General features: G+C 38.4%; 5 protein-coding genes and 1 long non-coding RNA gene across 8 annotated transcripts; 3 read left to right on the plus strand and 3 right to left on the minus strand.

Moving 5' to 3' along the window:
* Positions 1-276: 276 nt before the first annotated feature.
* Positions 277-2,477, minus strand: LOC116924694 (activating signal cointegrator 1). The gene is made up of 9 exons (XM_032931226.2): positions 2,279-2,477; positions 1,913-2,209; positions 1,741-1,849; positions 1,516-1,682; positions 1,283-1,449; positions 1,097-1,224; positions 862-1,031; positions 488-804; positions 277-422 (listed from the first exon to the last, which is right to left on the minus strand). Exons 1-9 carry the CDS (start codon positions 2,368-2,370, stop codon positions 370-372), a joined length of 1,500 nt encoding a protein of 499 aa, XP_032787117.2. The 5' UTR covers positions 2,371-2,477; the 3' UTR covers positions 277-369.
* Positions 2,478-2,503: 26 nt separating this feature from the next.
* On the plus strand, positions 2,504-4,509 carry LOC116924693 (gamma-tubulin complex component 4). The gene is made up of 3 exons (XM_032931225.2): positions 2,504-3,721; positions 3,783-4,122; positions 4,187-4,509. Exons 1-3 carry the CDS (start codon positions 2,622-2,624, stop codon positions 4,460-4,462), a joined length of 1,716 nt encoding a protein of 571 aa, XP_032787116.1. The 5' UTR covers positions 2,504-2,621; the 3' UTR covers positions 4,463-4,509.
* Positions 4,448-5,833, minus strand: LOC116924705 (polyamine-modulated factor 1). Its single transcript, XM_032931240.2, has 3 exons — positions 5,694-5,833; positions 5,417-5,626; positions 4,448-4,723 (listed from the first exon to the last, which is right to left on the minus strand). The coding sequence occupies exons 1-3, from the start codon at positions 5,804-5,806 to the stop codon at positions 4,489-4,491; spliced, it is 558 nt and encodes a 185-aa protein (XP_032787131.2). The 5' UTR covers positions 5,807-5,833; the 3' UTR covers positions 4,448-4,488.
* Positions 5,834-5,913: 80 nt separating this feature from the next.
* Positions 5,914-9,086, plus strand: LOC116924697 (endonuclease 8-like 1). 3 transcript variants are annotated; one of them, XM_032931231.2, is made up of 6 exons: positions 5,914-6,362; positions 6,429-6,692; positions 6,761-6,915; positions 7,218-7,370; positions 7,461-7,640; positions 8,129-9,086. In XM_032931231.2, the coding sequence occupies exons 1-6, from the start codon at positions 6,052-6,054 to the stop codon at positions 8,131-8,133; spliced, it is 1,068 nt and encodes a 355-aa protein (XP_032787122.2). In that variant the 5' UTR covers positions 5,914-6,051; the 3' UTR covers positions 8,134-9,086. The 3 variants fall into 3 exon arrangements, with proteins under 3 accessions (XP_032787122.2, XP_045031313.1, XP_045031312.1); XM_045175378.1 differs by lacking the exon at positions 8,129-9,086 and adding an exon at positions 7,728-8,035; XM_045175377.1 differs by lacking the exon at positions 8,129-9,086 and having other exon boundaries at positions 7,461-8,035.
* LOC116924690 (kinesin-like protein KIF18A) lies at positions 8,502-12,717 on the minus strand. Its single transcript, XM_032931222.2, has 12 exons — positions 12,524-12,717; positions 12,233-12,468; positions 11,997-12,154; positions 11,702-11,917; positions 11,484-11,649; positions 11,211-11,410; positions 10,725-11,149; positions 10,438-10,657; positions 10,195-10,374; positions 9,626-9,940; positions 9,137-9,558; positions 8,502-9,045 (listed from the first exon to the last, which is right to left on the minus strand). Exons 1-12 carry the CDS (start codon positions 12,715-12,717, stop codon positions 8,997-8,999), a joined length of 2,781 nt encoding a protein of 926 aa, XP_032787113.2. The 3' UTR covers positions 8,502-8,996.
* On the plus strand, positions 11,759-13,775 carry LOC116924715. The gene is made up of 4 exons (XR_004395120.2): positions 11,759-11,893; positions 11,955-12,114; positions 12,199-12,395; positions 12,464-13,775. It is a non-coding gene; the product is annotated as an uncharacterized LOC116924715 (long non-coding RNA).
* The last annotated feature ends 317 nt before the right edge of the window (positions 13,776-14,092 follow it).

The following is a 14,092-nucleotide window of genomic DNA, read 5'->3' on the forward strand; positions in this document are numbered from 1 at the left end:
GGTTAACCTGGGGCTAAACACAAATAAGTGGGTGTAACCATTTTGCCTCCCCCGGTGTGAACCATCAACTCTAGGAATCTCTGAAGTACTCTTCTGCTTGCGGAGAAGGGTCACAGCTTGGCTGTCAATTTCAAATCCTACAACTAGTACACTGCATTTCATCGATTCCAATGGGAAAAACGAGCGCAAATTTCTTTCAAGAGATCCACCCACCTGTTTTTCTGGCAATCACGAAAAAACGGAGCCAACGCATTGAAACCTAAGGCTTCTTTCGTCTCCGTTCCAAAAGCGATTCTATTTCACATAGAACATTTTTTACAGACAAGATTATCATGATCTTTTTGGATTGGATAAACAGCTTGTCCCAGATCAAAATCGCAGCGATTTTTTGGCCGTTTGATGGACTGCCGGATCTAGTTTATCTGTAATCGAATAAACTTTTAAAAAAAGAACCAAAAGATAAAGTAGAATTGTTCAAGAAACTTACAAATCTTATGTTGGCCTTTGTTGGGAAATTTGACAAACAACTCGTGTGGATTTTCGCAAATAAACACGTACGGTGACTCGCTCTCTCCGTTTGGGTATTGCACTCTGTACTCTTCTTGCGGCAAAACATCCACCACTTCAACGCAGCCCAACAAGCAACCGATCGGATAATTTTGTGGGAAAGTCAAATCATTTTTCCCATAAAGATTCTTGTAGAAACTTTCCAGTTGTTTTATTTCCTCGGCTAGTGGCTCTTTCACAGTCGAAGCGATCCACAGTCTTCCGCGATGGGATGAGTACCACGTCCGACCCTCGTGTCTAAACGGAAGTTGATTAAGAATTTACTCTACCAAGATGAAGAGCTACGCGTGTTACTTTTTTATCCCAGCCACTAGAAGAGAAGCATAGGGTTGATGCATGCTAAGACATTTTCCGGGATCGCTCATTTTCTGAAGTTCGGCGTCCTGCACCCGGACTTTTTCGTCGTTCTTGCTTATCGTTGCTCGATTGGGTTGAGAAGATGAATTATCCAAGACGGTATCGTACTAATCAAATTTTAAAAATAGCTTCAAATGCAATTCAAAGATGGAATTAAAGTGTTGGTTTTTACAATGGGTCGCGGGAATGCCAGTGCGGGATTTACGGCATACTCGTCATAGTATTCCTTTCGTTCTTCTTGAAATTGTTGCTCCTCAAACAGCTCTTCATACGTACTTTGTTCTTCTATCACTTGGCGACCTGTAAAAAAGTGATGTTATGACGGAGAAATGAGGAGATTAAGATTTAAGAATTTTACCGGCAAAGTCGAGGGTAACTTTCATCCCTCTCCTAGATCCGTGACGACTTTCTCGCAATTCACGTTCTTTACTTCTAAGGGCATCTCGCTGTTTCGGATTCAACCACTTGTTGCCATCAGCATTAAAGTAATCGGATTCGTCATCTATTACGCGAGTTCGATGTTCACTATCAAACGAAAAACCATTTCAATTTCGTACCGTTTTCCTGCTACGTAATGAACTGCCATCAAACCTGGTTCTGTCAAATTCCAAAAGTTTTTCTTTGTGGGCCATGGCTGTAGTGAATGCCTTATCTGGAAGTGCAGCAGTTCCATCTAAAAAGCCTTTTCCAGACTGTTTTGAACGTTGCGGAGCGGGCTTATTGGCTTGAGAGTATGTTTCCTTTTCATTGGCAGGCATCTTTTTGGACAAAAGACATTTGTCAAACCATTAGATATAATTGAGAAAAATCTGTTACATTTTCAGTGCAGAATATGCAAGGCCCAGGTCCTTCCTGGGAACAAATCACTCTGCCACACTCTAAGCAATTTCTTATAAGACTATGCTTTGAGGCCTGACATTCACATCTGATCAAACATTTGTTTAGGTATGGCAAAAAACAGATTGGATTTTGTAATGGAATCACATACTTGTGCTGTCCTGGTAGTGTCATTATTTCTTTTGCTTGCCCTTCTTTAGAAAACAGATTGATTTGCTTCACCCTTTTCTTTGGCTGCTGTGTGTTGGAAACTTCCCGTTGTGGCTTGGTGCCCTGATGGCCTGCTAATCCAGTTTTATTTTGTCCCTTACCAGTGGACTTTTCAATGGAATGACCTAAGCGATTCAAAAGAACTTCAACGAATCTTCTGTGTTCGGGTTTGGAAAGATCGAGCATTGACTGCAAATAGTCTTCTACATCGCGGCTATTCTCCATCGACATCAAGTATCTACAATAAGCAATTGAGGTAAGATTAGACAAAGATGTGTATGCATTACGTTTAACGTACAAATATTACTGAGCAATATCTTGATACTCTTCTTGTGTTACGGCGAATTCCAAAAGCCTAGACAATTCATTGCAAATCCAAGAGCTGGTTGTTGTAGACATTCTACAATTTTAAATCCTTTTCGTTTCCTTTTGGAGTCAACCCTTATTTTTTCTTTAATCAGCCCTGAAAGTCGAAACTGCCGATTTGTTGATCCGCTGCTAATGGCACCTAGCGACGATAATAGAAAGCTATAACTGCAGTCCGGTGCCATATTAATAATACAAAGTTTGAAAGTAAAGAAGAAGAAAACATGACATTATTGTCAAGAGAAAAAAGTCTCCATCTCTGAAACTTCAATCCAGTTCTTAAAATGATACGTGAAATGCTGTTTATGCTGAGTGGTCAGCCAGGTGCACTTTTTGTTTTGACGGATAACGGTCAATTTGAAATGTGTTCAGGAATTGCCGACGTTGGCTTGTGTCAGTCTGAAAAAGAAATCATTAAACCTTTGCTCAAAATCGGCTCAAATGTTGCCTTTCTTAGCAACTTTGCAGAAGAAATAAAAAGTGATAGTCTTTACTTGGACGTCGTACAGCAATCCATATCTAAATATGTGACCGAGTTTCAAGAAGAACTTGTAGAAATTGAAATAGCTATCCTGGAAGGATCAGAAATTTTGGGGATCACCGGTATCCATTCAAGGATTATGCCATTTACCCTACAGCTTGAGTACTTGAAAGAATTGGTTGATGCCATCAAGCTGCAAAAAGGGAATTGTCTGTTGATTGATACTATCCAACATTACCGTGACCATTGTGGTGTCTCCAGGATTATTGCTACATTTCAAGAAATTTACAATACTTGCCTTAAAGTTCTCCACAAACAATTAGTATCTTGGATGTTGTTTGGGAAACTTTTGGATCCCTATAATGAATTTTTCATCCAAGTAGATGATTCCAAACGTTTTGTCATAACCGGGGAAATGATACCCAGTTGTTTGACTGTCTCCCTTGCTCAGCAAGTTTTGTTTGTTGGAGAATCAGTGGTGGCCCTAACTGAAGCCCAAGATCTAAGCGAAGAAGACTGGGAGTTCATGGGTAAGCTCCAAAAGATTCCGTTCGAAAATGTCGTGGAAATTATTCAACAATGCCGTGACCAAATGGCCAAAAGGCTTTGGAACCTGGTTACCGAAAAGGACCGACTGAATCGCAGCTTGAACATGATACTTAACACTTTCTTGATGAAGAAGGGAGACATTTTTGCCTACTTTATCCGTCAAACGGAAAATATCTTTGATGGACAGTTCTCTTCCGCACAGTTAGCATCGAATCAATTTGCCTTACAACAAAGGCTGATGAACTCTCTTAAAAAATACCTGGACGAAGATGAGACCGAAATTGAACGGTTGTCGATGAATATCACACCAGACACACCAGGACAAGGATGGGACCGTGTTTTCCTCGATTACAAGTAAGTCATTTGCCAAAACCCAATTTCTAAACAAGTTACCCATATTATACTTTAATTCTAGGACTGAATGGCCTCTCGGCGTGCTGATATTCACGCCTGAAACAATGGAGACGTACAACAGGATTTTTCGCCTTCTCTTGAATCTGCGACGAATCCAGTTGAATTTAAATGGATTGTGGAAAAATCTAGCCTTGTTGGATAAGCCGGTACTGGAGTTGCGATGGAATTTGCAGCATATTCTTATCCACCTAAGCCAGTATATTCAAATCGATGTGATCGAAGTGCAAAAATCTATTATGGATCGCCAAATTGATCAGTGTCATGATTTCGACAAGTTTCGAGCTGCCCACGCAAATTTTTTGGTTGTTATTGCCGCACAAACATTTCTTCACGTCCCTGCGGTAATTTGTAATTAACCTTAAGCGTTTAAACATTACTTACTAAATATTTTCCGGAATCCTTTAGATGCAAGCTTGTTTCAAGGACCTCATACATCTGGCTTTAAAATTCTGTGGGCTATTCAAAAATGACAGACCAAAAGCATTTCTGTCAGTCGTCGCTGAGTTGAATCTAGAATTCGAAAGACTTATGCAATTATTGTTTTCTCTGTTGAACGGTATGTACCAGCAGAGCTCGGGAACTACGATGGAGCCAATAGCGCAATTGCTACTGAGACTCGATTTTAACTATTATTTGACAGAAGGCCTACAGAGAAAAACTAATCAATTGCTTGAGATTTGATGTAATGTACAAACTAAATAATGTGATTATAAACTTGGTACAATGGATAAAACTTCTAGTGTTTGCTCATTTTGGATCAAGATTTCCTCAATAAGTTTTTCTGTTTCCGTAATTCCTTCCACAACTTTGAGAATTTTTTTCTTTTCACCCTCATTTTCTTCTTTAAGTTCCATCAGATATGACAGGAGTTCTTCTTTATGTGACTGCAAGGCAGGAATATCATATGCTAGCATATCCTTTGATGGATCTCCTGTTGGTCTCCTAGTGTAGGAAGTGATTAATTAAGGAAAAGTCTATTGCCTCTCAAATACAGATGGCACTAGTTACGGGGAAGTGTAGTCTTTCCGTTTTTCTTTTTTGTTATAATGTGATACCTTCGTGTAGTCTTTCCGCTAATATTCGTATTCAGGTATTTTTTTTTAGTTATTGAGGTAAAACCCTTTATTGGTCACTAATTGCAAATGCATTAATTTCTTAAGAATCATGTCATAAGACAATGCTTTATGTATTTTTTTTTTCTGAGATAGATTAAAATGATTAATGTAATTTCAAATAACATTATTAATTATGATATAACTAATATGATATTAATGATATTATTAATGTCACTTGAAATGAAATTATTAATCATTTCAAATTATCTCAGAAAAAAATAATAACTAAAGAATCATCTTATGGCACACAGGATTCTGAAGAAAAAAATGAATTTTCAATTAGTAACCACTGAAGTGTTTTAAGTCAATAAAATAATTAATGAAAAAAATACTTGAATATCAGCGGGAATACTACATGAAGGTACCACAAAATAACAACAAAACAACTGTCAGACGGCCTACCCTCCCCTATAACTAGTCTCATCTGTATTTGCGGGAGAATAGGAACAACCATGAATTAATATGGGAGATAAACTGTACTATCAGTCTAAACAAAATCAAGTAGAAAGGGTTATGTTACCAAACAGTTTCACCCTGGGATAGCTCAGCTTGCTCAATATCAAGTTTGTCAATAAAATCCAATTTTCCTTTTAGAGAATATGTTGAAAACAGTTCATCAAACTCCTGCTTCAAGTGAAACTGTACTTTTTGGGCAAATGTTGTATGTAATTGGGCAAGAATTTCCGTTTTTTTTTTCAAAAATGGAAGGCAATCTGAAAAAGATTTTTGGCTGGGTAACAGATGAAGGAAGAGTCATTAGAATTGTAACCATCTTTAACTTTGTCAATGATTCATACCTTAAAATTTTGCTGATTACTTTCTGAGTAGCTTGATCCAACGCATCAGTCAACAGACTGAAACGAGAGTCTTCGTGCACTTGTTCGTCTATTTTTCCATCATTGTCTGCCATGGTTTTCTTCTATGTTAAGGTTATTAAAGACTAAAATATTTAATATTTTAACGAATTATGTGTCAAAAAAGCGAGGTGTTGGCTTCGAAAACAGCCGAAACTTCAAAAGTTTTGAAAATGAAATACGACGTTGCGAATTTTACTCAAAGCCAATTCACTAGCTAGTAGGGAGTAGGGATTAGGGACTGACGGATTGTAGGGTCGGGACCGATCCCTATTAAAAACAAAAAGAAAAAGAATCCACTATGCCTGAGGGACCTGAGCTTCATCTTTCAAGCTTATTTATCAACGATTCTGTGAAAGGATTAATTTTTTCTGGAGAAATAAAAAAATCTGATGTTTCAAAAAATCCAACAATACAATGGGATGTTCCATTTTACACCATTACGGCTGAATCTCGAGGTAAAGAAATGAAACTTTGGCTAGAAGAATACTCACCAAAGGAAGGAAAGGAAGTGATGCCACCACAGAAGATATCCATCCTTTTCCGGTTTGGCATGTCTGGATGTTTCAAATTATCCATTGTTGATGAAATTCCAAAGCATTCTCATTTAAGGTTAGTAATGGGTTCAGGCATATATGTTTCTTTTCATTGATGCTGTTACTGTTGCATTGACAATAGATTTTTTACAGCAAAAAACAGTGTTGATCCCAAACAAGTTCTTAGCTTTGTTGATTTTCGAAGATTTGGAAAATGGGAAGTCAATGTTGATTGGGGTTCAGACAGAGGCCCTTGTCCTATAACAGACTACGAAAACTTCAGACATAATATTGTGAACAATTTAGAGAACTCTGCTTTTAAAAATAAAGCTATCTGTGAAGTTTTGCTGAATCAAAAGTATTTCAATGGAATTGGAAATTATCTTAGGGCTGAAATATTATTCAGGTTTATAAATCATGTTTTCAGAATAAAGTAAACAAATTATAATGAAGAATAACATTCATTTAAATTAGATCAAAAATAGCTCCTTTTGATGATGCTTATAATGTGCTCTGTGATTGGAAACATGCAGCCATGTACCCAATAAAAACTGATAATGTTGCTGGACCCAGTATTCAGGACCCACTGTATCTTTGCCATGCAATATGCAGTGAAGTATTGAAACTTAGTAATATTGTTAAATAACATTTTGTCTACAGTGGCGTCTGTAATTTCCCTTGGTGGTAGTGTTTCGCTTTGCACTTTCCTTTGTTGTCTAACAGTAACATTTAAATTCTACAGCAGAACTGAAAGGAATAGATGAAAAATATGTGTTAGATTATGTTTGATGTACACCGCCATACAAAACAAACATGCACAGGAAAACACTATCGCGAAGAAAATTATAGCCGCCACCGTGTTTTTTATATTTATACATGTCGAAAGTTGCTCATTCACTAATTTCAATATGTTTTGGTATAATTAATAAAGGTGTTGGATACGGTGTGGAAGCTGGCCTCAAGGAGAATGGATCTTTTGAAAAATGGCTTCGATGTTACCAAAATCCCCGCATGAAAAGTCTAACGGATAGAAATAAACGAACCATTTGGTTCGACGGTGTACCAGGGCCGCTAGTACCTAATGGTAAGCAATTCATAAAGTCTTAAATTGTTTGTAGTTGTCCAGCAACATATTTCTAGCATTTTTATTTAAAAACAAAAAAACAAAAATCAGATAGCAATACCCGTCGACCTAAAACAAAACGAAGGATTGTCGAAAACGTGGTAGAAAAATCTGTTACGGGAGTAAAGGCGAGAAAACGGAATACCGTGACAGAATCTACAGAACTCCGGGCTAGTTCACGAATACCAACACGCCGCTCACCACGTTTTGCCCATGTGCTTGACTTGAAAGGTGAGCAGACCTTCTAACTTGGAGTTATTTCCTGTTACCACAGAGGTCAACTATTCGATCTTTTTGTTTTTCCTCTTTAAATGTCAGAAATGAGCTAGTTAAATACTAGTCATTTTGGCGACGCATTACGTTTCATAATGCAATGTGTTTCACGGTTCTTTGCCCGCCAGTTGTTATTTGTTACCTTCTAAGGCTTACCACATCTTCTTCTGTTGTGTTCCTAGAACATTCGAAAATAACGTTAGTTTCCAAAACTGAATTCTCAGCTGGAGCACTTCTCAAACAAAAACTTCTGGCCAGTGTAAATGCATACGTTGAATGACAGTTATTTTGTGATCTAATTTTCAGTTATTGTATTTGTTGTGAGCAACTATTAAAATCAGTAATTAATTGCAGTTTACTAAGTAACATTTATATTCGTTTATCCGGGGGAAGGCTTACCGCAAGTAATTCCCAATAATCTGATTAAAAGATACCATTGTTTGTAGGTTGAAAACCAAGTGGCAGAGGACTCTTGACGAAACTTGTGTTTTTGCTCAGTATGGTTTTAAAAAATGCGACGAGTGAAGAGCGATGGATGAGGAAAAAGTGGAAACGGAAACCAACATGACACAAAAAGCAGTAAAATAATGAACAACGTGCGTAATGAGAGAATCGCAGGATGAAACACTGGAATCATTAAGATCAACATTCGTCGTAGACCACAACTTCCACATTCACTATTGCTACCAACTAAAATCGTTGGCTGAGAGTGTGTTAAGCATGCGATCATCTTTAGAAATTCCGAATAGTCAACTAGTAGTGTTTTAGGCAGAATAGGGTTAGATACTTTTGTCAGCGCGACCAACGTCAGATAGGATAAAAGATTATCGAAGCAGTGTATTAATATGTTGAAGATATATAAATGACGGCGACATTTTGAACGAAGCGCTTTAAAAAATTTCTAGGAAAGTCCAGAATAGACAGTTCGCAAGATTGGCGTAGTACTTTTCATTGCAACGGACATACATTTAATTTTCGAACCAAACTCGATGTTCTTGAAAGAGCTCTTTGTACACTGGGAGATCGTAGAAAGCTGCTTTACACTCAACGCTTTACAGTTGTTGTTTTTGACGAGAAAAAAATAAAAAAAAAATAAAAAACTAAACAAAAAAAAAATTAGAAGGCGGCAATAATGATGTTATAAGAAAATAGTAAAGTAAAGCGATAGAGACGATGCAGCAATGAAGCCCACTGATCAATGAATGCACTGGTCCCTTCACCATGTATGCGTATACTACATCAAATGTTGCTGAGAAAGAAATGTAAACTCTACAAAGAAGTTTAACGAATATGTACAATACGACCATATTAGTATCAGCGACGATGAGCAAGAGTGAACGTCGAAACAGATTTTTTCATTTTCCTAAAACGAGAGATTCAAATAAATTTCGCGTTCGATGCAAACGGCAGTTGTTTCTACTTGCGCACACCACACCTCGTTCTTAATTTCTTACTTGAAAGGATTACTGCTGACGAAGCGACTCGACGATCCAGACGGAGCGGCCGCGACGGGCGCAGGCTCGACAAAGACGGCATCCGTTCCGGTTCGAAATTTGGAAGCAGTCGTGTGTTGCATGTAGCCGGGCTTACTAACTAGTTGGGTTCTCTGCGATGCTTTTGGGAGGTCTGACGAACTCTTGCTGAACAGGTGACCCCTTCGGAGGTTCGGGGTGAGCGAAATTCCATTTTTAGGATCTTTGGATGGTGTCCTGACCGGGATACTGCTAATCCCCGTTTGGGGAATGGCTAAATTTTCTTTGTTGGTAGGGCTAGAAAGAGCTGCATTCGGTGTCACGGCAGATTGAAACGGGACATTGGTAGGTAGGTCTATCAATGGCATGGCCAAGCTCAGCTCGTCCGTTGTACAAATTGACGACTGAAACAAAACCAGGAAATATTATAGTCAAGCGTCCGAAAAGGAGGGAAATATTTCATCAACTTACCTTTGCGTTAAAGGGCACAGGTTCAGCCGCAGGTAAGTTCATGTCGAAGGTTACATCTAGACCGCACGACTGAATAACAACGGTTTCATCCAAATTCGATGGGACTGCAACTGCGACTGGTCCAGAAATGGGCGGAATGCTTTGCGCATGGCAAAGTACAGAGCTGGGAGGGACATCTAAATGAAGGTTCGATTCCGACAGCGGTGACAAAGTTACACCCTTGTTGAAAGTAGGATTGTTTTCATCTCTCAGTGTTTCTTCTTTCTGGTCCGCCCAGCATACTCCACGCCCTCCTTCCACCATTGCCACCAAGCTCTAAAAATACGAAAAAATTTATTGATAAAGCGACACAATTAAGGAATCCAAAAATTAATTATCCGTGAACAGCGCAAACACGTAAATGTGCTACACAACGCTGTCAGTTTTCACGTTGCTTAGTGAGTGTAAAATCTAGTCACAGGAGGGTTTTCACTGTGATCCAGACCAACGCTCACTGAGCACTATGGAAATATTCGAACTGCGAACACGATAGATGGATAACGATACTGATTTTGATAATGTAAAATTACGTTGAAATCTGCCTCCATATAAGTGGGAACGGAATCCTGCACACGAAGTGTCAGATAAAGTGATTTCGCAGTTTTCATGAGTTGTAAAAGTAAAGTTTCGGATTTAGTGTTTTCTTCAGACTGAACTTGCAAGGTTTTCGTTAAGTACTGGTTCTGGTCTTTGGTTTCTTGGAGGGCAACCTAGAGCATTTGAAAAGGGACTTAGTAAACAAATTATCATTTGCTGATGAAAGAACGCGGTACCTCCAATTGCTTCATACGCATTGCATCATGGATGATTTGTTTTAATTCGTCATTGCCAAGATCGTACATCACCATTTGGAATTCATTGCTCAGTGCGTTTTCCTTGCTGGAGCTCAACGCCAAGCGCTTGGAGAGCTCATTTTTCTTCTGACTAATGATTTCAAGTTTCGGTTTTTGTGAATTTATCTCACGTTCAAGTTTAGTGCGAAGCTTTTCTAGTCTAATTATTTAAATATAAGGGTGACATTTAGGAATGATCTCACGAGAGTAACATCAGCAAAACTTACCTCAGAGTAGACAAGCCGATACATTCCACTCGATCATTCTTCTGATTTTTCAACATGATTTTGTGCTGAAAATCTTTCTCCAGTTGATCTAGGTTTGCAAGTTTATGTTGAATTTCACGTCTGTCGTGAAAAAGAGCACCCCAGGCTTCTCTCGCTTGGCGCAATGCCACAGTAGGAAAGGTCGCGAACGGATCAACGATCGGAGTGACGACCTCATCTGGCTCTTTTGGTATTTCTTTCTCTAAACACTTGGAGCATGGAGTACTTTCGACAGCAGTGAGAACAACAGGGGGTTCTTGCTGTACTTTGGAATCTTCAAATGTTCGAATTTTGTCATTTGCGGACGCCAAGGCAGACCTTAGTTCAGAAATCATTTTTTCGTATTGCGTCACATGAAGCTGAACCGATCTCTCGTTTTTCTTCACCTAGGGGATGCAAATGATATGTCAGGCTGGGAAACTTTAAATTCTCGATCAAATTTCTCACATTAGACTTGATGTTTTTAGCTCTATCAGCGTATTTCAGAGTGTTGTACGTGTCTTCTAGAGTTACACTTGACGGTGATACTGCCGCTATCATGACAGTTTTGCAATTACCGCCGAGTGAATCTTGCAAAAGTCGCGTCAGCTTAGAATCACGATATGGAACATGCCTGCGACCCTCGGCCAAAGCATTTATACAATTCCCTGTTCAGAAAACACAAACATAAAAAATTGCATCGTTTTTCAGGATAAATAAAGTGCATTGCTTTTAGGTTACCTAGCGCGAGGAGCGATCGGTTGATATTGTTACCCTCTCGAAATCGTTCGCCAGTATGTCCCGTAGCACAACCCCTTTCCGACCCCGCTAAGTCGATGAGTGACATTTTAGCCACTTTGAAATTGTTACTTAGTCCAGCGGCACGATCACTTTGTTTGATCCATACCTGACACGATTAATTAGTTACGCTGATAAATGTGGCATCAATGCATAATTACTTGGAACACAGCATGGGATCGCGACGACTCAGCGTTGTGGTCTGTGGGATGCTGAGTCCGGTTACTATTGCCGTATTTTAGGAGGGACAGCAAATCTTCGGCGCCATTTGGTTTTACCAAAGACAGGCCTGTCACAGTGATACCATCGTTACCGTTGTCTCTAATAGTCAAAAAATTTGACTGAGCCAATAAGTCTCTCACGTTTTCATTGTAAACCTAAAGGCGAAATTTAAAAAATATATTTATATATTAGTTTTAGAGAGCTTCACATGCATTTGTTCAACAAAAAGTTCACCTCAAGGTAAGATACAGAAATCTCGAATTTTTTAACTCCACGGAGCTCTTCCATTCGGCGGTAAAGATCCATGACAGTTAGAAAAATTATACCAGGATTTTGTTGTGTTCCAAGCATAGTATGTGTCTTTCCAGCACCAGTAGCACCATAAGCAAATACTAAAAGAATTTTATTTCTGTTAATATAAATAATTCAATGCAAGGCTGTCTGAGGGCCAGGCAGTGATCTTGGTTTACCAGAACAGTTGAACCCTTCTAGAACAGCATCAACAACTGCTTTTGTAGTTCCTTCAAAAACTTCCTCATTAGTTGCTTCAGGTGCAAAGACAGCATCAAATGCAAAGTGTGCATCTTTATGCGCTTTTTTTGTAAAATCTCTATTGTTTTGTTTAACTCCATGGTAAAAAAAGTTATCATCCTCTTCTTTGGGGTCAAACACCAATAATTTATCATTTGCGACTTTAACAGAATTCCTTTAAGGAGAAAAAATTTATACAAATGGACAATCAAATTTAAGGCTGGACATACCTTGAACTAGTTGATTTTTCTCGTTCATTAAAAGGTCTGACTCTAACTGCAACTCTAATATTTGAACTTTGAATTTCAGCAGAACCACTAATTCCCTCTCCAAGTGTACTTCGAAGAATGACATTATTGCTGTTTTGCCGTCTCACCAGTCCTGTGCGGGGGGAATTCCTCACCTGGCGAAGTGGTGGTTTCATCGTGTGTACTGTTTAAGATCTTGTGGTATCTATATAGATGAAGATAATTTTAAAAAACCAATTTAAAGCAAGCTGCAAGCAATATTATTAGGTAAAATTTTTCAAAAGACATCCAGTGTTAAAGCATTAGAAGACTTAAATATGCTAACGTTAAATAGAAGGAGATAATCGTCGGCGATTCTTTTTAGTTTCGTTAACGAGTCTAGTTGAGTATGTTAAATACTAATTTGAATCTCACCAGTTTTCGATTATTGAAGAGTTTCGCAGTCGCCAACCGCTAATCTATATGGCAGTCGATTATTATTATTTAAACTTGCGGGGACGATCAAAACAAGTCTTGAAGCCAACGACACAAAAAACATAAATGGGATTTGGAGGGAACTCAAACTGACCGTTGAAGAACGCTCGCTGTTTTCAAAAAACTAAGCTATCGATATAGTATCCAGCGGTGTACCGAAAACTAAATAGCATGGTTGCCAGATGTCGAAAAGCCTGCATTGGACCATGGTGCCTAAATGCTGTCTGCTACCAGAGTCTCTGCTGCTACTGTCTCTGGCTGTCCGCTTAAGAAAATTTGGAAATGTCACTTCTCACTTTATCTGGTTCTGTACACTGTACCTCTTCGTTGCATTTAGTTTTCTTTTTTTTTCTTCACATACTGGGCAGAGAATATACCTCCTTTCTCTATGTTACCGTTTACAATTAAACATTAAATTGTCCATTGGCACCCTGAATTTAACATGAAACCACAGATCGTATAGAAATACTATCTATGATCCCCGTATCATTGCTCAAGATGTGAGTTCGATTCTGGACCGAGAACCAAATGTAACAATTTCCATCCCTTTTCTATTTATTAAAGAGGGCTGAGGGTCATTTCCCCCCCCCCCCCTTATTTGAAATGTAAAGAAGAATCTACCTTGAATTTGATAGGCCTACAGGTGGATTGATTTGGCGCCATTAGTTACTAACAAAAGTTATAACTTTCGTACAGAAAATGTTGTAAAAACTTACAAAATACAAAAACAGAACACACGTTGGCTGTGTCAAGAACATAAGGTAATTTTATTCGTTTCTTCCCTTCTTTTGCTGTCAACTAAACATCAGACATTAGAATGTTAACACATTTTATTCAAGTTTCCTTTTTATTTATTTTTTCTAATCTTATTTTTCACTTCCTTTATTCAAAAGGAATAAACCCCAACTTACATTAACAACAATGGAAAGAACTGGTATTTCGATCAATCGAACTAGTACGATAAATAAAAGTGCACCACTTAAGTATTCTACATTTTAAGATTCCTTTTACAGCTGATTTTAACTGGATTTTCCCTACAAAAACAAAGAACCTTAATTGATCTTTCACAGCAATTTT

The sequence above is a fragment of the Daphnia magna genome, linkage group LG6 (assembly GCF_020631705.1).
Source record: "Daphnia magna isolate NIES linkage group LG6, ASM2063170v1.1, whole genome shotgun sequence".
In the NCBI taxonomy this organism is placed as follows: domain Eukaryota; kingdom Metazoa; phylum Arthropoda; class Branchiopoda; order Diplostraca; family Daphniidae; genus Daphnia; species Daphnia magna.